This window comes from Eubalaena glacialis, chromosome 3 (genome assembly GCF_028564815.1).
Source record: "Eubalaena glacialis isolate mEubGla1 chromosome 3, mEubGla1.1.hap2.+ XY, whole genome shotgun sequence".
Classification (NCBI taxonomy): domain Eukaryota; kingdom Metazoa; phylum Chordata; class Mammalia; order Artiodactyla; family Balaenidae; genus Eubalaena; species Eubalaena glacialis.
Genome location: NC_083718.1, coordinates 168,679,772 through 168,706,835, shown reverse-complemented (window position 1 = coordinate 168,706,835; position 27,064 = coordinate 168,679,772). Strand labels below are relative to the sequence as shown.

General features: G+C 44.6%; 2 protein-coding genes across 2 annotated transcripts in view; one reads left to right on the top strand and one right to left on the bottom strand.

Annotated features, from left to right (window-relative positions):
* The window catches only part of PHC2 (polyhomeotic homolog 2), a 101,606-nt gene extending 96,568 nt beyond the window's left edge, over nt 1–5,038 (bottom strand). The window contains exon 1 of the mRNA XM_061184521.1: nt 5,016–5,038. The gene's annotated coding sequence lies outside the window, so the exon portion shown is untranslated. The remainder of the gene's footprint in view (nt 1–5,015) is intronic.
* The window catches only part of LOC133087222 (toll-like receptor 12), a 53,787-nt gene that overhangs the window by 4,007 nt on the left and 22,716 nt on the right, over nt 1–27,064 (top strand). Inside the window, 1 exon segment of the mRNA XM_061184027.1 lies at nt 4,427–5,125. Coding sequence (XP_061040010.1) covers nt 4,427–5,125 — 699 coding nt within the window.

The window sequence follows — 27,064 nt, the reverse complement described above, 5'->3', positions numbered from 1 at the left end:
CTGCGCTCTAGAGCCCACGAGCCACAACTACTGAAGACCGCGTGCCTAGAGCCTGTGCTCCGCAACAAGAGAAGCCACCGCAATGGGAAGCCCGCACACCACAACGAAGAGTAGTCCCCACTCGCTGCAACTAGAGAAAGCCCGTGCACAGCAATGAAGACCCAATGCAGCCAAAAATAAATAAATAAAAAAAATAAATTTATTAAAAAAATTATGGGGCTTCCCTGGTGGCGCAGTGGTTGAGAATCTGCCTGCTAATGCAGGGGACACGGGTTCGAGCCCTGGTCTGGGAAGATCCCACATGCCGCGGAGCAACTAGGCCCGTGAGCCACAACTACTGAGCCTGCGCGTCTGGAGCCTGTGCTCCGCAACAAGAGAGGCCGCGATGGTGAGAGGCCCGCGCACCGCGATGAAGAGTGGCCCCCGCTTGCCGCAACTAGAGAAAGCCCTCGCACAGAAACGAAGACCTAATACAGCCAAAAAAAAAAAAAAAAAAAAAAATTGAAATTGAATTAAAAAAAAAATTATGCAATCATAGGCAGTTTATTTAGCCTCTCCATGCTTCCAAGAGGTTGTATGGCTGTAATCCAGTACTGTGAGGATTAAATGGGATAATGAATAGAATGTATACAAAGTGCTTAACACACAGTAAGCACTCCATAAATGGTAGCTATCTTATTATTGTTAAATGAAATGTGCGGGTAAATCTCAAAGCAGTAAGTTTAAGGAATGAATTGCTGAACTGTTATCAAGGATATGAAAGAATGAGAATGATATTTTAGGGCAACTAAATTAATGAAGCAGATAGGGAACAGCAAATCTTTTGCTTGACTGTTCCGCCTTCTCTAACCTCTTCCTTATTTCTCTCTTTTCCTTTTACTGCCAAACATACAAAGGGTGATCTACATGCTGTCTCCATTTCTTACCCACATCTCATGCCCCCATCCTCTTTAATCTGGCATTTAATATCCCTATGGCCATCCCCCACGGAATTGAAGCTATTATTTTCAAAAAGTCACCAATGATCCCTGTTTACTAAATATAATGGACATTTCCCACTTTTTTCTGTAACATTTCATACTGCTGACCAATCCCTCCAGCTTGAAACCCTCTCTTCGCTTCACTTCTGCGATACCATACCCTCATGGCTAAGAGCATGTCTAATAGGCCTTGCATCTATCAGGTACATAAATAAATGGTCGTGAAGAGAATGCATTCGTTGGGTGAATAAATTAGATGGTTCTTCTGCTTCTCTGATATTCCTTATTTTTCACCATACTGACCCCATTTCTACTTCCTACCTCCCTGCATATGGACAATCTCCACTTTCCAGCCTTGGTCCTCTACACCTCTATTTCTATGCTGTTATACCACTAACAACTAAGTGGAAACTAAGCTAATCTCATGGCTTCAATTATCACCTACTTATAAGACTCCCTGACTTCTCTCTTTTGAACACTAGGCCCCCCCACCAGTTCGAAATATTTTGGGGCTCCATCCACTTATAAATTCCAGTATCACCTCAAGAGATCTAGCACTTGGCTTTTCCTCTTCTCTCCCGAACTGGTTTTTCTTTCTGTCTGTCCTATTTCTGTTGATCTTGTCACATATGTTCAAGGCTATATTTGATTCTTCCTTATTTCTTGTCCTCCATATCTATCAGTCAGAGTCCTGTTCATGTTTCCTTTGTAATACTCATTGAACCTATCTCTTTCTATTTTCACTGCCATCACCCGAATTCAACCGCTTATCCCCTCATATCTAAACTATTCAAATAACCTGCTAATTGGTTGTACAGTTCTCTTTCTATCCCTACTAAAGTTTATTCTCCACATTGTTGTTGAGAATCTTCATAAAATACTACTTTTATAAGCGCACACTTCCCTAACCAAACATCTTCAGACTTTCCATCATACGGGATAAAGTCCTAACTCCTTAGTTCAGCATTTGATGCCTGTTAAAATCTGGCTTCAACCAACCCTTCCAATCTTACAACTTCTTTAGTTAAACCTTCTGATCTTGTCAGTTTTATCAACTGACCCCTGAAAACTTTCTTCCATATTCCGGTCCTGTGTTTGATGAACATTTTTTTTTCCCATCTAGAAATCCCTCCCACTTTCCTTCTCTATGTAACAAAATCCACCATGTCTCTGAAAAAAGCCTTCCTTGATCATAGTCCACAATGATCTTTCTCTTTTTTCAACTCCTATAATATCATACGTTTAGCACTTTGAAAATTTACGGAAGAACTGCTTTACGTTGAATCCTCACAAGTATGTGAAGTAGGTGGCATTATTACCGATGAAGAAACAAAGTCAAATAACATGCCCAAGTCACACAGCAAGTAACTGATAGAACTGGGATCTGAATCCTTGTTTAGCTAAGAATAATCCCCGGACTACACTACCTCTCTCATTTTCCTGTCTCTTCCAAAGCACAAATACAGCACAGTATTTACACACAAGCAGGTGCTCAGTAAACATGCCGGTTGAGAAGACTGCTTAAATAGCACCCGTGATTCTCCAGCACTTACGGAATTGTCAATCTCAGCAGAGCACGTTAGGCATATCCCCCCAGTGTCACGTTCTTTATGAGGCTTGAGTTCAAGATGGGGTATTTGCCAAAAATTCACCATGATCCATTCTAAAAATAAATTTTGGTTTAAGCAAAGCTAAAAGGCTGTTATCTGAATCAAACATTAGGTGAGTTTTGGGGACGAGGTCTACTTTACCACCTCTGGGCCCATCCTTGCTCTGTTTCCAAATGGTCAGGAAGTAAAAATAGGCTGGCTAAATTGATGGCTTATGAGGTAAAATGGACTATTTATAGTTCTAGAAGTGGAGGCTAAGGCAGCAGAACAGGATTTTCTTTGCTCTGGTAGCTAAGACCTCAGTAAAAGAAGCCTAGTAAAAGTGAATCATGAGTGGAAACTGGATCAAAAGACGGTAATAGTAAGGAGGGAAAGAGAACAGAAAGAAGGAAGTACTGGAAATATTCTATTGAAGAGATGGTGCTGTCCTTTTCTGCAGTTGCTTTAAGCTGTCAGATCCAAGCCCGTCCTCCAGGGCTGGCACCACTAACAGCAAGTTCTATCATCTCTGCATGATTCATGGTCTCAGTCCCAAACTGCTTGTCCTGACCCATACCACAATCCAGATCCTTCCAGCTTCTGATCTCATTACTCATTTCCCAAGGTCTCACAAACTGGACCTCACAGATTTGACATTCAGCACGGCTTCCCTGGGTATGACCCATATTGCTCCCTTATTGTATGGTTCAGACTTGCCCTCCTGGGATGATGCCTCTAGCGCCACACCTATGCCCAGTTTTCCACCCCTCTACCTTGGAGCTACAGCCGCATTTTCACTGGAAAATGTGGTGGGAATTAGAAAGTCTAGGTTACTTTATCGAGAAAGGAAAAAGGCCATGGCTGCACTATAAAGCCATTGCCTAGAGATACCATGCTCCTTAACTGTCTGTATTCACAGTTTCCTCTGCTTTGGCTGCCCTTCCTGTTCTTCCCAATATTCTCTGCAAGGCAAACTCTTCTCTGGAAAGCCTTCCTGGATCCTCTCAGACAGCTAATTGTTCTTTCCTCTGTGCTTCTTTATGTACACATCTATTATGCTGTTATCACTTTTACTGGCAATTTTATTTCTGTCTCTCCCACTACTTCTTTGAGGACAAGGACTAATTATCTTATTCATCTTTGCATCCCCAAGACATTGCAGAGTGCCTGGCAAACAGCAAGAGTTTGTTGTTGTGTGATAAAAGACATCAAGAGCAACATGAAAGTGAAATTTGCACTTCACTTGCAAAAATCAAATTGGTTCCTGGTACTTTGCATGTGTAACCACATTCTTCCTTGATTTAGAAGAAAGGACTTTAGACTCATAAAGGAAATTCTACTGATATCACTGGCACATTAGCCAGTTTTTCATCTGCACTGGTGATAGAAACATTCCCCCCCCCACACACACACTTCCGAGAAGCTCCCAGGGCAAGCTTAATATTAGTGGTACATGGCCCATCCTACCATTTCTATTGTAGTGAAAGCTAAATTACACTGTAAGCCTAAAGCTGCCACCAATCTTAGTGAATTGGTGGTGAGGGGGGTGGGTAATTAAAAGAACACACTTCTGTAGCAGACCTCGGAGGAGGATGAGGGAGAAAGATGAATTTAATCCTGGCCTTATAAAAAATTTGTTAGAAACTCACGCAAAACAGCCGCTTCCTCTGGACATGACAGACCCGATCCAGGTGTCCAGCAGTGACCTTTTCCCATGAGTGTCAGGTCATCACCCAGCACAGAAAACAAGGGGCCAGTGCCTTTCTTGGGCATCCCTCCTTCAGAAACCTGGCAAATCTTGGGGCCTGCCTTTCCTTTAGGGGATTGTCCGCTCCTCCCTGCACCGACAATCCCCAGGTCCCTTGGCTGGTGGCCCCCAAGCACCACTCTTGCCTTCGTCCCACCGGGGCCCCAGCTTGACTCCGGGTCAAAAGTGCCGGCGACTGGGCTGTCAGGTCGCAGCTGGGGAGGGGGCGCCGAGGTCAGGCCCGACCCCTGGGTCTCCTCGCACTCTGCGGGATGCGCGGAGGAGACGCAGGCCGCGCAAGGCCACGGGCTGCTGAGGCTCGGGCCTCTGCGCGGGAGGGGCTCGGCGACCCGAGAAACAGCGCGAGTGCCGGTACTTCAGCAGCTACCCCGCAGCCTCCCGCAAGCCCTGGCCTCGGAGCTGCCCCGCAGCCCTAGCCGCGGCTGCGTCCCGGCCCCCGGGCGCGCTGCGGCCGGTCGATCCGCCGGTCTGGGCTGCTCGGCCTCCACCGCGGATCCCGGGTCGGGCCGCCGCCGCCTGCCGGCCGGTGCCCACGGCAATGCCCCGCCCCGCGCGGCCCGGCCCGGCCGTGACAGCTGGGTGCCCAAAGGGTTAAGCCGGCAGAGCGGCGGCCCAAGTGCCCCGCGCGCTGCCAGTCCGCCGCGAGCCGGCCCCAGCGCGCACGCGCCCGCCCGTTACCTGCGGTCGCGTTCGCGCTCCTCCTCCACCTGGCCGCTCTCTCCCGGGGGCCGCCCCTCAGCCCGCCCCCTCGGCTCGGCGCCGCGCACCCTGCTGGCTACTCGGCCAAGGCCCGGGAAGGAGGGGCGTGGGGGCGATTACCATATATTAGCATACCAGCGTGCATCACGTGGCGTCTCCAGCCAATGGTCACTCTGGAAAGGCGGGGATTGGGCTGAACACGCCCAGGTGCTGCTCCGGGCCTGAACCGGTGGCCACGGCAACGGCTGGGAGGGCGGGGGGAGTGGGGAGGCACAGAGCATCTCCCCTACCTGAGCTCCTTGTGGAGGCATCCGCACGTTTCCCACCCCGCGGAAGGAGAGGGGCTGAATTTGGCTCATCTCAGAAGGATTCAGATTCAGCAGACATTTATCGTGCATTTACCACGTGCCTAACACTTTTCTGCAGAATATGATTCTCGGGATAACCCTGTGATGTCGGTACTATTAACCCCACTTGATAGAAGGGAAAGAGGAGGCTCAGGGACGGTAGGTCACTCACCCAAAGTCACACAGCCACACTGGAGATCTGAGCCCATTTCTGACTTCAGGCCCCCGGACTCTCCTGAGTTATTTTCTCCACCAGGGGTCTCCCAGCACCTCCTCACAATTCCAGGTGTACCAAGTAGCTGAGAACATCCTTATAGAAACTTTGTACAGTGTTTTAGTGTTTCCTTACAATGACCTTTGAGGTTAGTAGGCAGAACAATTACGGCTAAATAGCAGATAAGGAGAAATGAGGCCCAGAGAGGTGATGGTGACCTGTCTTTGGTCAAACAGCTATTAAGAACTAGTGCTTAATTACTATGATTTACACTCAAGCTTGCTACTTTATAAACGTTTAAATTCAATCTTCTCAACATGATGGTATTGCTATGACCATTTTACACATTGAGAAACTGAGGCTTTGGGAAGTTAAGCAAATTGCCCAAGTCTACACAGCTAAGAAGTAGAAGATGAGGGTTCAAATCCAGGTTTATCTGGCTCCAAAGCTAGTCTCGTCGAGTCTCATTGTACCAGGTTCATTTAATTTAGACTTGGACTTTAGAACCCCTTCTCTAACAGAACTTTCTCTCCTCTCCTCTTAAGATGTGACCATGTTCTCTCTTAATCCTGCAAAATATCACATGACAGGTGATATGTGTTAGGGTCACAGAGGCTAAATATTAAAAGAAAATAGAGTCACCCCCGCAAGTGGGTTAAGGACACTATAATTCTCAGCTCTTCATTTTACCCCTAGGGATTTGATAGTTCGCCTAAGACTGAATTGTTTAAAAGCAGAGGCATCTGCATTTAGACTTTCCTTCTGCTCCTTCCTTTAGTTTAGCTCAGTGGTTCTCTAATTATTGGACAAAATAATAATGCCTCAAACCAAATATACTAAACTTTATAGGCATTTTAAGGGATTAACAAATGTAATTTTTGCATATATGTACATTTCACCTTACTGGGCTGACTTAAAACCCAATTTCCTTCTAAGTTGTGTTGTTGGGTGTTCAAGAGCCCAAACTTGGAGGCAGACCTAAATAGGTTAAAAACCTGACTTGGTTACTCACTAACTGTGTGAACTTGGGCAGGTTACGTCTCTGTGACTCAATGTCCTCATTTGTAAAATAGGATACGAATGGTGTGAGAATTAAATGGATTAGTATGTAAAAATTACTTAGCACAAGCCCTGGCTCAGAGGTAAAACCTCCATAATTGTTAGCTGTTATTGACACAGGAGCTTTCATAGGAACAGACAACCCATGTACAGAATTTCTCAAGGTTTCCTAGCTGGCTTTGGAATTCTGGAGCTGTCTCTCATCCCTTGTGGCATATTAAACAGCCTGTTGTGCTGGTGAAGGCTTGTTATCTCTCCAAATGACATCCTCTCTTCTTAGGATCATAAATAATTCCTTGACTCAAAGGAGCTGGTTTCTCCTGCACATCTCCTAGCACCAAATTACCGGAGTGGCTCCTTGCAGAAGGGGATCTTGACAAACAGCGGAGCCATAAGTCAGGCTTCTTGAAACACTTTTATGAGCGCCTTAATGAAGGAGATGAGTGTCATCAGGAACTCGTCCCGTCCTTCCTGGCCACAGGAAATGAGCTCTTTGTGCTCAAAGGGTTTCCAAAGCTGAGACGCAAAGAGTTTTCAGGAAGTGGGCCAGAGATGAGAAGCTGTTGACTCAGAGAATCCCAGGGCTAAACAGCACCATCCTGCCATTCACCTTATATTGTCAAATTACTCAGGGCTTATTGCAGCAATAGCACCAAAGGGTGGCATGTGGGGGCGGGTGTTAATCCTCTCCCATTTCTCCCATCCACACACTTCAACAGCCATTCTACCACCACCCTGAAAGGGCAGTGTAGACAGTGGTTAAAAGCATTGTCTCTGGAGCCGAAGAAGCAAGTGTGAACACTGCTTCCACTATTCTCTATCTGTGTGACCTTGGGAAACTTGCCTAACCTCACTGTGTCTCAATTTCCACATCTGTAAAATGGGAATAATACAGTGCCCCCCTTATAGGCTCTTGTGAAGATAAATGAGCTACTAACATAAGGTGCTTAGAACACCCAATAGGAAGCCCTAGAGATATATTTGCTAATTAAACAAAATAAACATATAAGCCCAATATAAACAATATACTTTCTATAGAGGCAACCATAGCCTTAAGTGAAGTGCTTTGGGTCCTCTCCCAACTATATGCTGCCCCTTACCCCCTCTGATTTGCAATAGGAAGAATAAGTGCTTGGGACCTCTAGTTTGAATGTGGATTCTGCCACATTCCCTGTTCTGTGAACTTTGCCAAGTTATTTTACATTCCCAAACCAGAGTTACATTATTTGTAAAACGAGACTAACTTCCTCCTGGAGTTGTTCTGAGCATTCAATCAGATAGTATCTGGTAAGAGGTGATATGGGTCTGAACTGGACAGAGGTCCTGCTTGATCATAAGCACTTTACTCTTTTACTGAGCTATTTCTGGTGAACATCTTTACTCTCCAACAATGAAAAGAACTAATATGTATTGAGCACTTACTCTGGCCTTGTGCTATATATACATCATCTAACTTAATACAGTAAAATGAAGACCCAGAGGGATTAAGTAGCTTGTCCAAGATCACAATGGAAGTCAGTGGTGGAACCAGGATTCAAGCCTGGACCGTCTGATTCCCAAGTCCATGCTAATTACCCACTATGCCCCAGGTCTCCCACTCCAGCTTGGCTCAGAGAACTCAGGGAATGAGTGTTCTATTTCTTTAGCGTTCCTCCCCCATCCATACACACATACTCTCCACTGGTGCCCAGCAGTGCCCAGCACAGTAAGTGCTCCACGTGTGTTTACTGAATGAGTGAAAGTAAATGACTTGACATCCTCTTATAGTGATGAAAGCCCCCTTTTTTCTTGGGCTGTCCCCAGTGGGGAAGAAAAGCAGCTGTCAACCCTCCTCCCCACACCCTAGCATCCTCTTCCTGCTAAATAATCGTGTGGAAGGCCTTCTTCCTTCCCTCATGGGGGAGTCAGGCTGATGCTGTTTTTTTTTTTTTTTCAGAGATCCACAAGAGACAAAATGATGACTCATCTTTAGTGAACATTTGGAGAGATGTCAGGGCCACTGGTGCCTTTTAGGGCTCTGTTAACATCCATCTGTGGGATGATTTCCAAATAATGGCCATATTAGTTTCCAAGGGCTGCTGTAACAAAACATCACAAACCAGGTGGCTTAAAACAACACAAATTTACTCTCACAATTCAGGAAGCCAGAAGTCTAAAACTGAGGTGTCAGCAGGATGTGTTCCTTCCTGTGGGCTCAGAGGGAAAATCTACTCAGTGCCTCTCTCCTAGCTTCTGGCGGTTGCCAGCAATCCTTGGCTTGGGAGTGCATCACTCCAGTCTCTGCCTCTGTCATCAGATGGCATTCTCCCCGTGTGTCTGTGTCCAAATTTCCCTCTTCTTATAAGGACACTAATCCTTTCCGAGTAGGGGCCACTCTAATCCAGTATGACCTCACCTTAACTTGATTATACCTACAAAGACCCTAGGTTTTAAAAAGGTGTCTGTGTTCCGAGGCTCACTACCAGCTCTTCCAAGCTTCCATAAGCTGGTCCAGTATTTGAGGTATTTTGGAACCTTAGACAAAATCTAGAACCATCCCCTCTCTGAACTGCAATCCTGCAGCCTTTCTTTTCTTCAGCCCAGTTCATTGGCTAATCTTGGAAGCACCATCTTCTCTGAATCCCACAGCAGAACTGAGCATAAGGGAACTCCCTGTGGGCAGACACAATGTCTTGCTCAACCTTTTTGCCCCCAGTGTTAACACAGAAACCATCATGGAATCGGCTTTCAATAACCATTTGTTTAATGAATGAAAAAACATTGTGCCAGTTAGTAGCAAGGGCTGTTTATTTCTTATTTTTTCTACATCTCATGCTCAGTGACAGTTGCAGATTTGGTTTGAGATACCTGAATTCCACCCTGAAAGTCACAGTACTTTTGACATGAATATTCCATTTGTCACTACATTATTAGAAGAGATGGTAGCTTGCTCCCATTATTGATGGCTGATATGAATACTGTCCTGCCTCGAGCTGTCGTCATGTGAGCTCGCAGCCTGGAGCAGTGAGGCTGAAAACTGGGGCAGGCTAGGGTCAGAGACGGGGTCAACCCAGCAGGAGTTGTCAGATCAGAGCAGGGGTGAGAAGGAGGTCAGATGGGAGATCAAAGTCCAGGAACTAGGCAGGTACACAGTCAATCCCAGCTCTCCCGAGGATGGTGGCCTGTGGCTGGACCCCCTCTGGAAAATGACTCATAGGCAGGTCCCCTGAGCTGGCCTTCTGCTCTCAGGTCCCTGGAGGGTTCTTTGTAATTGATCTGGGTTTGGGTTCCCTCCTCACAAAGGGGATACTATCAGTCAACATTATTTGGCAAGCCTCATGCCCATATGATCAGATAAACTTTAAATGCCTGGCGGCAGCCTTATTTGTTTCAGTCACATGGCCCCAGGCTTACTGCTAATTTTTAGATTTACAGTTTTAGGTCTAATTCTGGCTGTGCATCAGAATCAGCTGTAAAACCTGTTCAAATACAGATCCCCAGGTCCCACCCCCCAGAGATTCTGATTCTCTAAGTCTGGGTGGGCTGCTGACACCTTGAGAGGCTGTGTGGTGCTGTGGTTGAGCGCGGAGGCTCTGGAGCCTGCCTGCTTAGATTTGCAATGGTTCTGCCACTAACCCAGTGAACATGGGTGAACGTCTTCACCTTTCTGAGCTTCAGTATCTTACCTATAAAAGGGAGTAGAATAAAAGAGAATAATAATATTCAGCTACTTGATTGGATGTGAAGATTAATGATTTAATACAAGCAAATCTTAGAATACTAAGTGATCAATACATATTACTTATGATTGTTATCTTTCTTTGCACCAAGCTCTAGAAGTGATTTAGAAGCACAGTCCCTTCCTCCCTCCCTTCCTTCCTTCCTTCCTTCTTTCCGTAAATAATTACCAAGGACTCCTACCTGCCAGGACTCATGCTAGACACACACAATCCTCCCTAGTTTATAGTCTAGAAGGGAATCCAGGATTGGGAAGCACTGTTCTACTCACTGACTTCAGCTCTCTGAACCCTTATTGGAGTCTGAGGCTCTGGGCTTCACCTCTGGTGTCCCCCCACCCTGGGGCACAATGACCTTCATTTCATAACCCTAAAATGGAGCAGAATGGAAGGAACACAGGAGTCTTTGAACCCAGTGTGCCGTTTTCTAGCTAAGTGACATTGGATAAATCATATGTAGAGGGTACCTTCTGTCTACTCTCTGCCCAGTATCCCCGTTCTAGCAATGGCCCCGCCCCTTCTGTGTCCACAGGGCGGGGAGAACAGCCAAACATACCTGTGATTCCGCCCCTCACCCAAGCCACCAATGATTGGTCAGGGCAGGCACCTGACCCAAACTGAGCCAATCACATCCCATCTCCAGAACCCTGGAATGGCACCGAAGCCGTGCTGCCTTGCCTGAAGCTGGCTGCTCTCATGAATGAAGGTGTTGTAAACGAAGGAGCTGTTGGCGGTGGGCATTTTTCACCATGCATACCAGGAAAAAGGGGCAGTCAGTCTGCCGTTGGAAAGAAAAGCAAAGCCAGTGCTTGGATTTCTTAGGGCGCTGAAGTTCCTGATTGCATCCCTACCGCAGTCCCCAGCTTTGGATTCTGCAACACAACCTCTATCCTGAAAATTCCTCTTTATGTTGAGGTCAGATGTAGGGCATCTCTTGTTTTCACCTGGAAGGCAGGCTCTATCCCCAGCAGCTGGTCTCCCATGCTCAAGAAGTCCGTTTCCCAAGGGCTGCTCAAAAGAGAGAAGCAAGTTCAAGGGTCCTGGCCTGGATGAGACCAAGACCTCCTAGCTCAGCTCTGGAGCCTCTGCCTCTACTTTGAATGAGCTTTTGGGTCAGAGAACTTTAGAAGCACAGAGAGGAGGAAAGGGCCTAGGGTCCAGAACACTAGTGGGGGCCTGGCCAGGCCTTTCACGGAGAGACCTGATTTCAAACTTTCCTTAGTTAAGGAGGAAACTCCTGGAGAGCCACAGTCTCTCCTGCCACCTAGTCCTGTTCTGTTCTTTCATATTTGCTATTCCTCAGACATTGGCACCATTTGCAAATGGAGCTGGATTCCCCCCAACACTTGGCATTGGTTATTAGGATTTGTCTGTCTCTTGGGGCTGGAGGTTGGGGTGGGGAGCAGGAAGGTGAAGGCAGCCGTTTCCGTCCTAGTGTTTCCTAAGCTTCTGGTGTTCTCTTTGCCTCAGGCCTGCCTCTCCTAGCATGTCACAGAGCTAATGGATGTTACCTCTCCCGGCACCCCTTTGATCAGCTGGGTAGCAGTTCTTCCATTTCACAGACAGGGGTAACATTTAGCTGGTTTGTACCAGTGCAGCCTCAAATGCTTGCTAATTTAGTGAAATGTTTTTATCGATTGCTGCTCCAAGTCGTCTAAGTGCCCCTCCAGCTTCCCATCACCCCACTTTCTCCCCTTGGACCCCCCAGACGTCTGCACCATCCAGCAACTGAAAGGTTAATACCTGACACAACAGGGACCTCTGACATACTCACTGCTCTAGAACTTTGGCTTGAACACTTGGCATGCTTTCTTTTTTTTTCCTGTTTCAAAATATATCTGTATTTTTATTTTATTTTTTAAAATTTTATTTTATTGAAGTATAGTTGATTTACAATGTTGTGTTAATTTCTTCCATACAGCAAAGTGATTCAGTTATATATATATATATATTCTTTTTCATATTCTTTTCCATTATGGTTTATCACAGGATACTGAATATAGTTCCCTGTGCTATACAGTAGGACTTTGTTGTTTGGCATGCTTTCTTATATGTTCCTGCCCCCCACCTTACTCGTTAGATATTCTAAATACCCTCCTTGTTCATAGTGAAGTTTAGAGACGTTAACTAATGTAACTCATTCTTTTACTCATTTATCCATTCATTGAACACATGTTTATTGAATGGTAGCTTTATGCCAGGCCTGGGCTCAGTGCTGAAGATACAGTGCTGAACAAAACTAACATGGAGTGTCCAGGTTAGTGCAGAGACAGATGAAAAATTAGGAGGGAAGTGGATAAGCATATAATAAAAGCCTGACTAGTGCTGTAAAAAGAAAGATTAGGGTGCTGTGGGGGAGAATCACGCAGAGACCCACTTTTAGCTGGGAGGCCTCTGAAGGATTTCAGGCATTAACCAAAAGAGGGAACTGTTCGGGCACAGAAGGCACAGTGTGAATGAAGAATGTGGCATTAGGTGAACTTGGCGTCAGGTCAAGGTCACTCAGCTGAGAAGGGACAGGGCTGGGTTCTGGGTTCTGTCAGACTCTGAAGCCTATGTTCTTTCTTTTCTCCTGGATTGTCTTGCCCTTGTTCATCCAGCCACATTTCCTAGGTCCTTAGGTGTGAACCTTGGGTCTCCCGTAAACCACTGATGTCTAGCGCACAAAATGATGCCCTTGTCATACAGGGCACAGCCTCAGCCAGGGACCTCTGGTCCCCCAGTAAGTGTATCTTTCACCAAACTGGGTCATCTCATCATAAGAGGTACAGAAGGAGTATCAGAGATGTAGACATGGATGGTGGTGATGGTGGCACAGCATTAGGAATGCCATTAATGCCATTGCACGGTACACTTAATGCCATTAATGCCATTGCACGGTACACTTAAAAATGGTTAAGATGATACATTTTATGTTATGTGTATTTTACCCCAATAAGAATATTTTTTAAAAAAGGAATATTAGAAAAACGGCATAAGGGGAGCCTCCTACAGGCTAAACTCAGTGGTAGGGGTGGGGAAAGGCTTTCACTCAGCTGCACGCGGTGTCTGCCTCCGGTGCCTCTGAAGGCAGCTCTGTGCCTGATTCCCATCCAGCTCTTCTACCCCTGGGCACAGCTGAGTAACCCAAGAGTGGGCACCTGGCCCCAGGGCAGGCAATCTAGAGTGAGGAAGGGGCAAGAACATGTGAGCTGCCCTCATGAATTTGAAGCAAGGAGGACTTCTTATAGAGCTGAAGGTGAGGAAGTTGCTGAGGAGTGAGAGGAAAAGGCAGCAGAGACACCAAGAAACCGTGACCCGACTGTGGCAGAGTCTGCTGATTGCCTCCCAGTATCCATTACTCCCAGTGCTGGCAAATGTTTAATAACGGGCTCTCCTGGCAGATTGGGATGGCAGGGTGGGGGGGTATACAGATTTGTAGTGTTTGCCAGTTTCTGTGGTGTCAGTACTCCCACTAAGGCGGTTTCAAATCATGTCAATGAATACGGAATTGGGGGAAAATTACATGCAGCTGGCTCTCATGAGCCTCTGTGAGCCAGCTCCAGAATACCACCGAACTATCCCCTTCTTCCCTTTACTAATAGGAAGCCCCATTTGCATTTCATCAGAGCATAAGGCCATGTGGTTAGAAACTACTTTCGCAGGCTTCTTATACTGGCTATGGCCAGGTAAGTAAGATCTGATTAACAGGCTGTGAGCAGTACATCCTATAAATGAATACAGATCATCCTTGCTCTCTCTTTCCTCCTTCCTGCAGGCTGGAATGTGGTCATGGGGCAGATGAGGATAACACAATAGCAGGAGCAGTGAGTTGGAAGGAACCTGGACCTCTGGGCAAGTTCATGGAGCAGAACTGCCCAACAATCCTGGGTCAGCCACTTACCTCTGCACTGTTTTATGAGAGAGGTCAGTGTCAATGTGTATCTGATTCAAGACTTGTATTTTGGAGTCTCTTTATTATGGCAGCTTACCCTGATCACTAATTAATACTTAGCCCTAGGACTACCTGGGATTTGATTCATTTTGTGGTTATCTTTACCACATCCTCCCTTTTAAGATGTCCCCAGTGACACTATTTACAATAGCCAAGACGTGGGAACAACCTAAATGTCCATCAACAGATGGATGGATAAAGAAGATATGAGATATATGTATATATATATATAAAATGGAATATAATGGAGTACTACTCAGCCATAAAAAGAATAAAATAATGCCATTTGCAGCAACATGGATGGACCTAGAGATTATCATACTAAATGAAGTAAGTCAGACAGAGAAAGATAAATATCATATGATATCGCTAACATGTGGAATCTAAAAAAAAGTGATACAAATGAACTTATTTACAATACAGAAACAGACTCACAGACACAGAAAACAAACTTATGGTTACCAAAGGGGAAGGGAGGGATAAATTAGGAATTTGGGAGTAACATAGACACATTACTATATATAAAATAGATAAACAACAAAGACCTACTGCATAGCACAAGGAACTATACTCAACATTTTGTAGTAACCTATTTGGGAAAAGAATCTGAAAAAGAATACACACACACACACACACACACACACACACACACACACTCATATATCTATATCTGAATCTCTGTGCTGTATACCTGAAACTAACACAACATTGTAAATCAGTTATACTTTAATAAAAAATAAATTAGTTAATTAAAACAAGATGTCCCAATGAGTCTATCTATATTATAAGCAAAAGATTATTAGTTGGCATTGGCTGGGCTATGCAGCAGAAACCACCCCATAATCTCAATGGCTGACAAGAGCAAAGGTTGACTTCTCATGTTACATGACAGCTGCAGAGCAGTTGAGGTTCTGTTCTATGTGTCTTCACATTCTGTGTCTCAAACTGAAGGAGCAGCTCCTATAGTAGTCTAGAGACAGAAGGAAAAAATGCTACAGTTGAAGCCATTGCAAGGCTCTTAAAGCTTCTGCTGGGATGTGGCATACATCACTTCTACTCATGTTCCATTGGCCAAAGGAAGCCAATGGCCCAGGCTGACACCAAGGGGACGGTGAGGTATCCTCCGCCCACCCCCCTCCCAGAGAGGCATTGCAAGTCTCATTGCAATGGGCAGACACGGATAATCCTCTTACTGAGAATCCAGCAAATAACTGGGAATAGTAATACAACTTATCACAAGAGCCTAAAGTGAAAAACATGCATTTATGTCAGGGCAGGTGCTGTCATTGCTCCCATTTTGCAGATGAGAAAACCGAGGCTTAGAGAGGATAGGGGCCACACAGTCATATAGTCTTACACTTGCTCTTAGAACTAGAAATTTCTGAGAAGCTCATCTCAGTTTTTCTTCTATGGGTCACATTGTTGTTAATAAAACCTGGTAGATAGTCTAGCATATCCTCTGCCTTCTATAGTCTATTTTGAGAAGCCAAGCTTAGGAGTCTGTGAAGAGCTCTCTCAAGCTCAGCATGTAGAAAGAGAAGAAAAGGCTGCGGATTATAAAGTTAGGAGATTTGGGGGCTAGTCCAGGGCTCTGCTACTAAATCACTGTTCAACTCCAGAAAGTTATTTAATCTCTCTGGGTCTCAGTCATCTGTACACGGAAGAGCTCGGAGTGTGCAATTAATAAGGTTAATCTAACTCTCAGATGCTAATATCTAATTCCACTATTCCCAGTAGAACTTCAGTGGTCCCTCTTAAGAAGCCCTGATCTTTATTTAGAAACGACCTTGGAAGATTCTCATCTATTTCATTCATTTATTCATCCATCCGTCCATTCATTCACTCATTCATTCATCAAAGGTTTAGGGCATATCCTCTGTGCCAGGCTCTGCTCTATGCTGTGGAGGTGCAAAGATGAATCAGATCTAGTCTTTTGTCTCTGGGAGTTCACAGTCTATTAGAGGAGACAGATGGAGATACAGATAAGGGTAAAACCTGCATCAAGTGGTCCTTATTACAAAACAGGGTGGTCAGAGGTGTAAAGGAGGTGTACAAAGCCGCTGCACCAGGCCAGGGAGGAAGGGGCTTCCTCAGCCTAGGTGTGGTGCCCACATGGGCGGAGAAGAGCAGCAGAGAGGTGAACGTGATGCATTCAGATGGGGGCCTGTGGGACATGTGGGAAGGGGCGTCCAACAGGCCATCGGATAGCTGAGTCCGAGGCTGGAGGAGCTGTAGGGTCAGGATGAGGCTGGCGGGGGAGTCATTCACAAGTAGCTGGTCACTGAAGCCATATGAGATCATGATCTTCCTTTTGTACACAGTCCCTGAACTCCCGGTGGCCTGACCTCACAGGGTGGCCGCACACACCAACATTTCCTGGGGAGGGTCCTGCAGGGGTTTGACCTAAGCTGGGTGCAACTGTACAAGTCGGTCCTGATAGCAACAAACGTGCAGCGCCAATTCTGTTTTATGGCCTTGTCTGATGCCGGAACACGTAGAGGGGGCACCAGGTCATCCTCGGTGCAGCAGGGACATAAATCAGGCAGCACCCTGCTTCCTGAGGCCCCAGCCTGAAGACGGAGCCTGCCGATCTCTAACTGGGATCAATTACAGACCATTCCTCTGCCTGCCCGAGCTCACGTTCACAGACCCGTGCAGGCCTGGCCAAGGAGGCCCTGCGGGACACAGCTCTTAGGTTGTGTCCGTGATAAGACACAGAGCTCTGACCTGGACAGGGCCCAGGACAGAGAGCTATTTGCCTAAGTGAAGAAGGTAACAGTGATGAGAACAGAACAACAATCTCCAGCTTCAGTGCATGCCATGCACTATGCCAGGCATTTTGTATGCATTCTGTCATTTTAACCTCGCAATAACCTTCTGAGGTAGGTTCTGTTGCTGACTTTATTTTACAGATGAGGAAACTGAGGCTCAGTGATTGAATGACTTGATCAGTAAGATTGAAGGCTTGGCTTCCACTTAGGAGGTGGTGGAGCCCCAACTTTAAACCCAAGTCTGTCTGCCTCCAGAATATGAGTTCTAAAGAATGGCAGAGACAGCAGGCCTAGACAGCCTGTCTTTTGAAGTCAAATAGGGTTGGATTCAAATTTTGGCTCTGCCATGTCTTAACTGTGTGATATGAAGCAAGTTACTAAACTTCTGTAGCCTGGGTTTCCTCATCTGTAAAACAGGGAAATAGAACCTACCTTGTGACATTGTTATGGAGATTGAGAATTACATATGTAAAGTATATACAAAAGTGTTATAAGCGGTAGTGTTGTTCTCATCGTCATCATCATCCTCATCCTTGCCTTTTACCTTTGCTCACCACATTCAGGTAGACGGAAGAGTGTGCGCAGAGGCCTGCAGGCATGAGACAAGCAGCACACTTAGAGACCTGAAAGTGATCTGATATGGCTGAAAGTGAAGGGAGGAGTGAAGGAACTGATAATGGAGGTTCAAAATGTAGATAGAGGCTGGATCATGCAAGGTTGCCTTTGAAACCATAATAAGAATTTAGGGCTTTATTCTGAGGTCAGTTAGGAGCCACTGAAGAATTATAGGCAGGTAGAGGAGTGGCATAGCTGATTTTGTTTCTCAGAGAGATGCTTTAGGCTGTCTTTAGGGAGATAATTTATTCTCCCTAGTACCCCAGTGCCTACAACAGTGCCTAGGACATAGTAGGTATTCAAAAATATTTGTTGAATAGAGAGCAGACTTGTGGTTGCCAAGGGGAAAGTGGGGTCGGGGAGGGATGGATTGGGAGTTTGGGATTAGCAGATGCAAACTATTATATATATATATATATATATATATATATATATATATATATATATATATATATATATATATATGTGAATCACTTTGCTGTATACCAGAAACTAACACAAGGTTGTAAATCAACTATACTTCAATGAAATAAATTTTAAAAATTTGTAGAATAAGCTTACTCAAAGTTACTATTTTATCCAGGCCTGCTTGAATATGAGAAAGAGGTGTGCACTCTTGCTAGCCCTGGGAAAGACGATGTATTTTAGGGATAGTTGTAGATGCTGTCTATGGAAAGCCAAGAGCAGAGACTGGAATGGGAAGATAATCCTGGATCCAGGTGGCTGTGTGTCCTCAGCAGACAGGAAGAAGAGTTCCTCACCAGTGTAATCTGCCTGCACCTCACATACCTGCTTCTTTCCTATCTGCTGGCACCTCTCATTCTGAGTTTTGGCACATGGTCCATTGTAGCCTCACTGGTTCCCTCTACACTGTGAACTTTCCATCTTAGATCCTTTTAATAAGTGGCTCATGATTTGTTTCTTAGTTCAAAAGCTAAGAGAGAGAATCTGATTGGTCTAAGCTCATCTTTTCATGCAGCATGAGTCCGAATGAGGGAAGTGTGAATACCTGAATAAAATCAGGATTCTGTGAGATAAAAAGAAGGGAAGGGAGATAGTTGCTGGAAAGGCAGTCAGTAATGACCCCCACATTACACAAACAATGATTTAACCACAAGTCGTGATAAGTGCTTTGAAGGAGAAGGACAGGGTGCTATAAGAGAGACTTAAATTAGATTGGGGGTGAGGTAGGTTTTAGGAGGTCCGTGGATTGCCTGCTCTTGAGTCAATGCTATATTACTTCGAGTACAGGCTAAGCTGCTGTAACAAAAACTTCCAAAATACAACAGCTTAAATGAGATGTAAGTTTATTTTTACTTACATGAAAAGCCCAGATCTGAGTAGTCCATGGCTGGTAGGACCAGATCTGTCCCAAGGAGTCATCTGGGACCGAGGTTGGCGGGTGGATGCTACTATCTTTAAAATGAGGCTCCCATTTCTGGGTCCACAGCACCAAGGATAAGACCAAGAAGTTGTTACATCACTTCTGCTCACATCCTGGTGACAAGAACTCATAATGCGACCCCTAGCCGTGGGGTGAGGGGGCTGCTGGGGAATGGAGAGTCCAGCGGGGCAGCCTTGCTCTCTGTTACAACTCTGTGGGGTGTTAAAAAAAAAAGAAAGAAGGAAAGGAGCTCACTGGGGCAACTCAGAGTCTCTGCTTCAGGTACCCTGCCCTTGAGGGAGGAAATGGAGGCCTCAAATGGTACTAAATAGTTAAACGCAGTAGGGAAGGCCAGTAAGATGAGGACAGAAGATACACACTGGATTTGGCATTTGAGAACTTTGTATGGTCCCAGAAGGGCAGGGTTGAGAATGAGAAGTGAGGTTATGGAGTTAGAAGTATAAGACAACTCTTTTGAATAACTTGGAGGAGAAGGAAAGAAAAGAGAGGCAGAAACACATCCGGCCCTCCATATCCCCTAGTTCTGCATCCGCAGATACAGAGGAACAACTGAATCACACCATTTAACATAAAGAACTTGAGCATCCCCGCAGTTTGGTATCTGCGGGTTGGGGGAGGGTCCTGAAACCAATCCCCTTTGGATATCAAGGGATGACTGTAGCCAAATCTAAAACAAAGAACTGTTTGTTTGTTTGTTTGTTTGTTTTTAAGTTGGGAGAACTTTGATAATATTTACAAGCAGAAAATATTTTAAATAGTAGAGGAGACTTTGAAGATGTGGGAAAGAGGAGTTAGCACCCTGTATTAGGCAAGAGGCAGCTCTCAGAGCAGACAGGAGGGGCTGGGACCGAGAGCAAAGTTGCAGAGATGAGCCTTGAGCAGAAAGAGAAACGTTTCTTCTGAGATGAGCAGAAGGTGGTGAGGATGAATGGTGAAGTGGTTATACTGGGGGATATGGGGCGGGGGTAGCGTCCCACAGCTCCGCCCCCCCGGCTCCATTTTCTCAGTAAACCAAGGGGAAGGTGTTCCTGGGGCAGAGGAGGTGTTGGAAACAAAACAACAGTCTCTCTAATGGGCCACCTCAGGACTCCAGAAGTCCTGCTGTGATTTCCCCTCTAAGGGAGCAGAGCACCATGGAGGGGATCAGTGTCTCTCTCCTTTTAAGTGTGAAAAGGCAAGGCTCAGTGTGAGAGGCCCAGGCATTGACCAGCAGTCCAGCAGATCATTAAGGGGTGGTCAGAGGCAGGCCCTGCAATGCGAGCATCTGCCTAAGTGATGTCCAGGGCAGAGCAGAGGAGGCAGCCTGAGTGGCGGCCTTGACCAATGCAGAAGCATGCCTGAGACAATGCTGGGACTCTCAGTGACGCCAAGGGCAAAGTAATCTTGTGATGATTCTGAGCCTGGCAGTCGTCCAGGTTAGGGATGGCGCAGTACTGAGCTAGCAAAACGTGTGTCCAAATGACATTGTGTCCTCCTTCGTCCTTGTAAGCTGGTGAGGCCCTTGGGTGTCCAGGATATGCTTATAACACAAAGGGAAGAGACCATTCTCCCCTGTTCTGCTTCCCATCACTGCATATCATCTAGGGAGCTCAGGGAACGGCTGGATTTGAGGGGTCACAGGAAGGTCCAGGCACCAGATCAAAACATAAGAAGTAGACAAAAGCCCAACTGCTTTCATTTATTCACCCAGCGAATGACAGCCTGCTGTGCATGCCGTGGCCAGCAATCAAGCAGGGGGCAGTGGCATTCCTCAGGCCCCAGGCAGCATGGCTGCAGGCATCACAGACAACAGCTGGATCTGGCAGGAGCAGCTGTGTAAATCCGGATCGGAAGGATAGGTCAGCTCGGCAGAGGAGTGTGGCAAGGGCCGAAGTCAGCAAGATTGCAGGGCTCCCATGGGAATACTCATTCCTGAACATAAGTGAGGTGTGTCCTGGGAACCAGTAGAACTTGGCGGGGATGCTTTGCAGGGATCTGGAGGTATTCTGATCACTCAAAACCACCTGCACAAATGCACACGGACCCTCGCCTCTCTTCCCCTCCGTCGGCAGCTGGGTTCCAGCAGCCGGTAGAGGCATCCTTCCACCTCACTCTTCCATCTTCTGGGACTTCATTGCCCAAGGGAGTGGGTCCTACATATTTCTAGGAAGTGACCTCCACATCTCAACAGGGAAGTGGGAAGAAGCTCTTCCCCACAGGAAGGTTTTGGATCCTGCCTTGGATAAGATCGGGTGAAGTAAGCCCCTTAAAGAGGGAAGGAGGCATCTGGGAGTCAAGGTTCCTGGGATCCAGACAGAAAAAGGTAGTTCAGACAGAGGAACAGTATGAGAAAGAGCACAAGGCGTGGTTGGAGATAGCACGTTGAAGGAGTTCCATGGGGTGGTAGCAAAAGAGGCACCTGGTGGAGGATGGGGCTGGAGAGGAGGCCAGGGACCAGATTATGCTGCAAGGTGTCACGTGTGAGGCTGTCTGATGCTGGAAGGAGTCAGAGCCTGGCCTGAGATGACACCCACCTCAGAAGGACTTGTCACTGGAGTCATGAGATGTGTAGTAGCTTGGGATGTCTACTGACTAATGATCCACTTCTGTAGATGGCTTTCCAGCATACACAATGCTTGCACGATTTCCTAGAGTTGTAACTGTCTACTGCTGCAAAACATACCAACCCCAAATAGCACCATTGGTTTCGTTCACAGACATGCAGTTTGGGCAGGGCTCGGCAGGACCAGCTCTCTCTGCTCCACTTGGCATCAGCTGGGTCACCTGGGATCCTCTGAAGGCTCTGTCACTCACGTCTCTGGCAGTGGATGCTGGGACCTCAGTGGAGACTGTGAGTTGGAACTTCTCTGTGAACTCGCCTTGTGGCCTGGGAGTTTTCACAACATCATGTCTGGGTTCAAAGGGTGAGTGTCCTCAGAGTCAAGCAGAAGCTTTGCTAACTTCGCCTTGGGAGTCAGATTCCAGTACTTCTTTTGCACTCTACTTGTTAGCAACTGGGTACTAAGGTCTGCCCAACTGCAAAGGGAGAGGAATGAGACTCCACCTTTGGTTAGGAGGAGTGTCAAAAAATTGTGGACATGTTTTAAAAATATTGGTTTGGCCAAAAATTTCTTTTGGGTTTTCCTGTAATATCTTATGCAAAAACTCGAACGAACATTTCGGCCAACCCAATACCACACCCTGGAAGTAGGTCTGATTAGGTCTACATTCCAGGTTCTACATTAGGTCTACATTAGGTCTAAACTGTGGGTGACTTGCCAAGACCACACAGCCACCAAGAGACAGAACCAGGTTTAACCGTGTCATACTTACACACATAAATCGAGTGCCTTCTACACCTAGCACTTTACATCACTTGACATCGTCACTAGGATATATAATAGTCATTTTTAAAAACAGATCTTTATTGAAGTATAACTGCTTCACAATACTGCACTAGCCTCTGTTGCACAACAAAATGAATCAGCCATATGCATACATACATCCCCATGTCCCCTCCCTCTTGAGCCTCCCTCCCACCCTCCCTATCCCACCCCTCTAGGTTGTCGCAAAGCACCGACCTGATCTCCCTGTGCTATGCTGCTGCTTCCCACTAGCTATCTATTTTACGTTTGATAGTGTGTATATGTCGATGCTACTCTTACTTTGCCCCAGCTTCCCCCTCCCCCCACCCACATGTCCTCAAGTCCATTCTCTATGTCTACGTCTTTATTCCTGCCCTGCCACCAGGTTCATTAGTACCATTTTTTTTTTTTTTTTAGATTCCATATATATGCATACGGTATTTTTCTCTTTCTGACTTACTTCACTCTGTGTGACAGACTCTAGGTCCATCCACCTCACTGCAAATAACTCAATTTCATTTCTTTTTATGGCTGAGTAATATTCCATTGTATATATGTGCCATGTCTTCTTTATCCATTCATCTGTCAGTGGACACTTAGGTTGCTTCCATGTCCTGGCTATCGTAAATAGTGCTGCAGTGAACATTGTGGTACATGTCTCTTTTTGAATTATGGTTTTCTCAGGGTATATGCCCAGTAGTGGGATTGCTGGGTCATTTTTTAGTTTTTTGGTTTTTTAAGGAACCTTCATACTGTTCTCCATAGTGGTTGTATCAACTTACATTCCCACCGACAGTGCAGGAGGGTTGCCTATTCACCACACCCTTTCCAGCATTTATTGTTTCTAGATTTTTTCTAGATGGCCATTCTGACTGGTTTGAGGTGATACCTCATTGTAGTTTTGATTTGCATTTCTCTAATAATTAGTGATATTGAGCATCTTTTCATGTGCCTCGTGGCCATCTGTATGTCTTCTTTGGTGAAATGTCTATTTAGGTCTTCTGCCCTCTTTTTAATTGGATTGTTCGTTTTTTCGATATTGAGCTCCATGAGCTGTTTGTATATTTTGGAGATTAATCCTTTGTCCATTGTTTCATTTGCAAACATTTTCTCCCATTCTGAGGGTTGTCTTTTCGTCTTGTTTATGGTTTCCTTTGCTGTGCAAAAGCTTTTAAGTTTCATTAGGTCCCATTTGCTTATTTTTGTTTTTATTTTCATTACTCTAGGAGGTGGGTCAAAAAAGATCTTGTTGTGGTTTATGTCAAAGAGTGTTTTTCCTATGTTTTCCTCTAAGAGTTTTATAGTGTCTGGTCTTACATTTAGGTCTTTAATCCATTTGGAGTTTATTTTTGTGTATGGTGTTAGGGAGTGTTCTAATTTCATTCTTTTACATGTAGCTGTCCAGTTTTCCTAGCACCACTTATTGAAGAGGCTGTCCTTTCTCCATTGTATGTTCTTGCCTCCTTTGTCGTAAATTAGGTGCCCATATGTGCGTGGGTTTATCTCTGGGCTTTCTATCCTGTTCCATTGATCTATATTTCTGTTTTTGTGCCAGTACCATACTGTCTTGATTACTGTAGCTTAGTAGTATAGTTTGAAGTCAGGGAGCCTGATTCCTCCAGCTCTGTTTTTCTTTCTCAAGATTGCTTTGGCTATTCGGGGTCTTTTGTGTTTCCATACGAATTGTAAAATTTTTTTGTTCTAATTCTGTGAAGAATGCCATTGGTAATTTGATAGGGATTGAACTGAATCTGTAGATTGCTTTGGGTAGTATAGTCATTTTTACAATATTGATTCTTCCAATCCAAGAACATGGTATATTTCTGCATCTGTTTATGTCATCTTTGATTTCTTTCATCAGTGTTTTATAGTTTTCTGAGCACAATTCTTTTGCCTCCTTAGGTAGGTTTATTCCTAGGTATTTTATTCTTTTTGTTGTGATGGTAAATGGGATTGTTTCCTTAATTTCTCTTTCTGATTTTTCATTGTTAGTGTATAGGAATGCCAGAGATTCCTGTGCATTAATTTTGTACCCTGCAACCTTACCAAATTCATTGATTAGTTCTAGTAGTTTTCTGGTGGCATCTTTAGGATTTCCTATGTATAGTATCATGTCATCTGCAAACAATCACAGTTTTACTTCTTCTTTTCCAATTTGTATTCCTTTTATTTCTTTTTCTTCTCTGATTGCTGTGGCTAGGATTTCCAAAACTATGTTGAATAAGAATGGCAAGAGTGGACATCCTTGTCTTGTTCCTGATCTTAGTGGAAATGTTTTCAGTTTTTCACCATTGAGTATGATGTTTGCTGTGGGTTTGTCATATGTGGCCTTTATTATGTTGAGGTAGGTTCCCTCTATGCCCATTTTCTGGAGAGTTTTTATGATAAATGGTGTTGAATTTTGTCAAAAGCTGTTTCTGCATCTATTGAGATGATCATATGGTTTTTTCCCTTTAATTTGTTAATATGGTGTATCACATTGATTGATTTACATATGTTGAAGAACTCTTGCATCCCTGGGATAAATCCCACTTGATCATGGTGTATGATCCTTTTAATATATTGTTGGATTCTGTTTGCTAGTATTTTGTTCAGGATTTTTGTGTATGTTCATCAGTGATATTGGTCTATAATTTTCTTCTTCTGTGATATCTTTTTCTGGTTTTGGTATCAGGGTGATGGTGGCTTCGTAGAATGAATTTGGAAGTGTTCCTCCCTCTGCAATTTTTTGGAAGAGTTTGAGAAGGATGGGTGTTACCTCTTCTCTAAATATTTGATAGAATTCGTGTGTGAAGGCATCTGGTCCTGGACTTTTGTTTGTTGGAAGATTTTTAATTACAGCTTCAATTTCATTACTGTAATAGGTCTGTTTATATTTTCTAATTCTTCCTGGTTCAGTCTTGGAAAATTGTACCTTTCCAAGAATTTGTCTATTTCTTTGTGGTTGTCCATTTTATTGGCATATAGTTGTTTGTAGTAGTCTCTTATAATCCTTTATATTTCTGTGATGTCAGTTGTGATTTCTCCTTTTTCATTTCTAATTTTATTGATTTGAGTCCTCTCCCTTTTTTTCTTGATGAGCCTGGCTAAGGGTTTATCAATTTTGTTTATCTTCTTAAAGAACAGCTTTTAGTTTTATTGATCTTTGCTACTGTTTTCTTTATTTCTATTTCATTTATTTCTGCTCTGGTCTTTATTATTTCTTTCCTTTTACTGACTTTGGGTTTTCTTTGTTCTTTCTCTAGTTGCTTTAGATGTAGGGTTAGATTGTTTATTTGAGTTTTTCTTGTTTCTTGAGGTGAGATCGAATTGCTATAAACTTCCCTCTCAGAACTGCTTTTGCTGCATTCCATAGGTTTGGGGTTGTCATGTTTTCATTGTCATTTGTTTCTACGTAGTTTTAAAATTTCTTCTTCGATTTCTTCAGTGATCTCTTGGTTATTTAGTAGTGCACTGTTTAGCCTCCACGTATTTATGATTTTTACAGCTTTTTTTCCTGTAATTGATTTCCAGTCTCATAGTGTTGTGGTCAGAAAATATGCTTGATACTATTTCAGTTTTCTTATATTTTCCAAGGCTTGATTTGTGACCCAAGATGTCATCTATCCTGGAGAATGTTCCGTGTGCACTTGAGAGAAAGTGTATTCTGCCACTTCTGGGTGGAATGCTCTATAAATATCAATTAAAGCTATCTGGTCTACTGTGTCATTTAAAGCTTGTGTTTCCTTATTTATTTTCTGTTTAGATGATCTGTCCATTGGTGTAAGTGGGGTGTTAAAGTCCCCTACTATTATTGTGTTACTGTCGATTTCCCCTTTCATGGTTGTTAGCATTTGCCTTATGTATTGAGGTGCTCCTATGTTGGGTGCATAAACATTTATAATTGTTATATCTTCTTCTTGGATTGATTCCTTGATCATTATGTAGTGTCCTTCCTTATCTCTTGTAACAGTCTTTATTTTAAAGTCTATTTTATCTGATACAAGTATTGCTACTCCAGCTTTCTTTTGATTTCCATTTGCACAGAATATCTTTTTCCATTCCTTCACTTTCAGCCTGTATGTGTCCCTAGATCTGAAGTGGGTCTCTTGTAGACAGCATATATCTAGGTCTTGTTTTTGTATCCATTTAGCCAGTCTGTGTCTTTTGGTTGGGGCATTTAATCCATTTACGTTCAAGGTTATTATAGATATGTATGTTCCTATTACTATTTTCTTAATTGTTTTGGGTTTGTTTTTGTTGGTCTTTTTCTTTTCTTGTGTTTCCCACCTAGAGAAGTTTCTTTAGCATTTGTTGTAGAGCTGGTTTGGTGGTGCTGAATTCTCTTAGCTTTTGCTTGTCTGAAAAGCTTTTTTGTTTTTAAATTAATTAATTAATTAATTAGTTTATTTTTGGCTGTGTTGGGTCTTCGTTTCTGTGCAAGGGCTTTCTCTAGTTGCAGCGAGCAGGGGCCACTCTTCATCGCGGTGCGTGAGCCTCTCACTGTCGCGGCCTCCCTTGTTGCGGAGCACAAGCTCCAGATGCGCAGGCTCAGTAGTTGTGGCTCACAGGCCTAGTTGCTCTGCGGCATGTGGGATCTTCCCAGACCAGGGCTTGAACCCATATCCCCTGCATTGGCAGGCA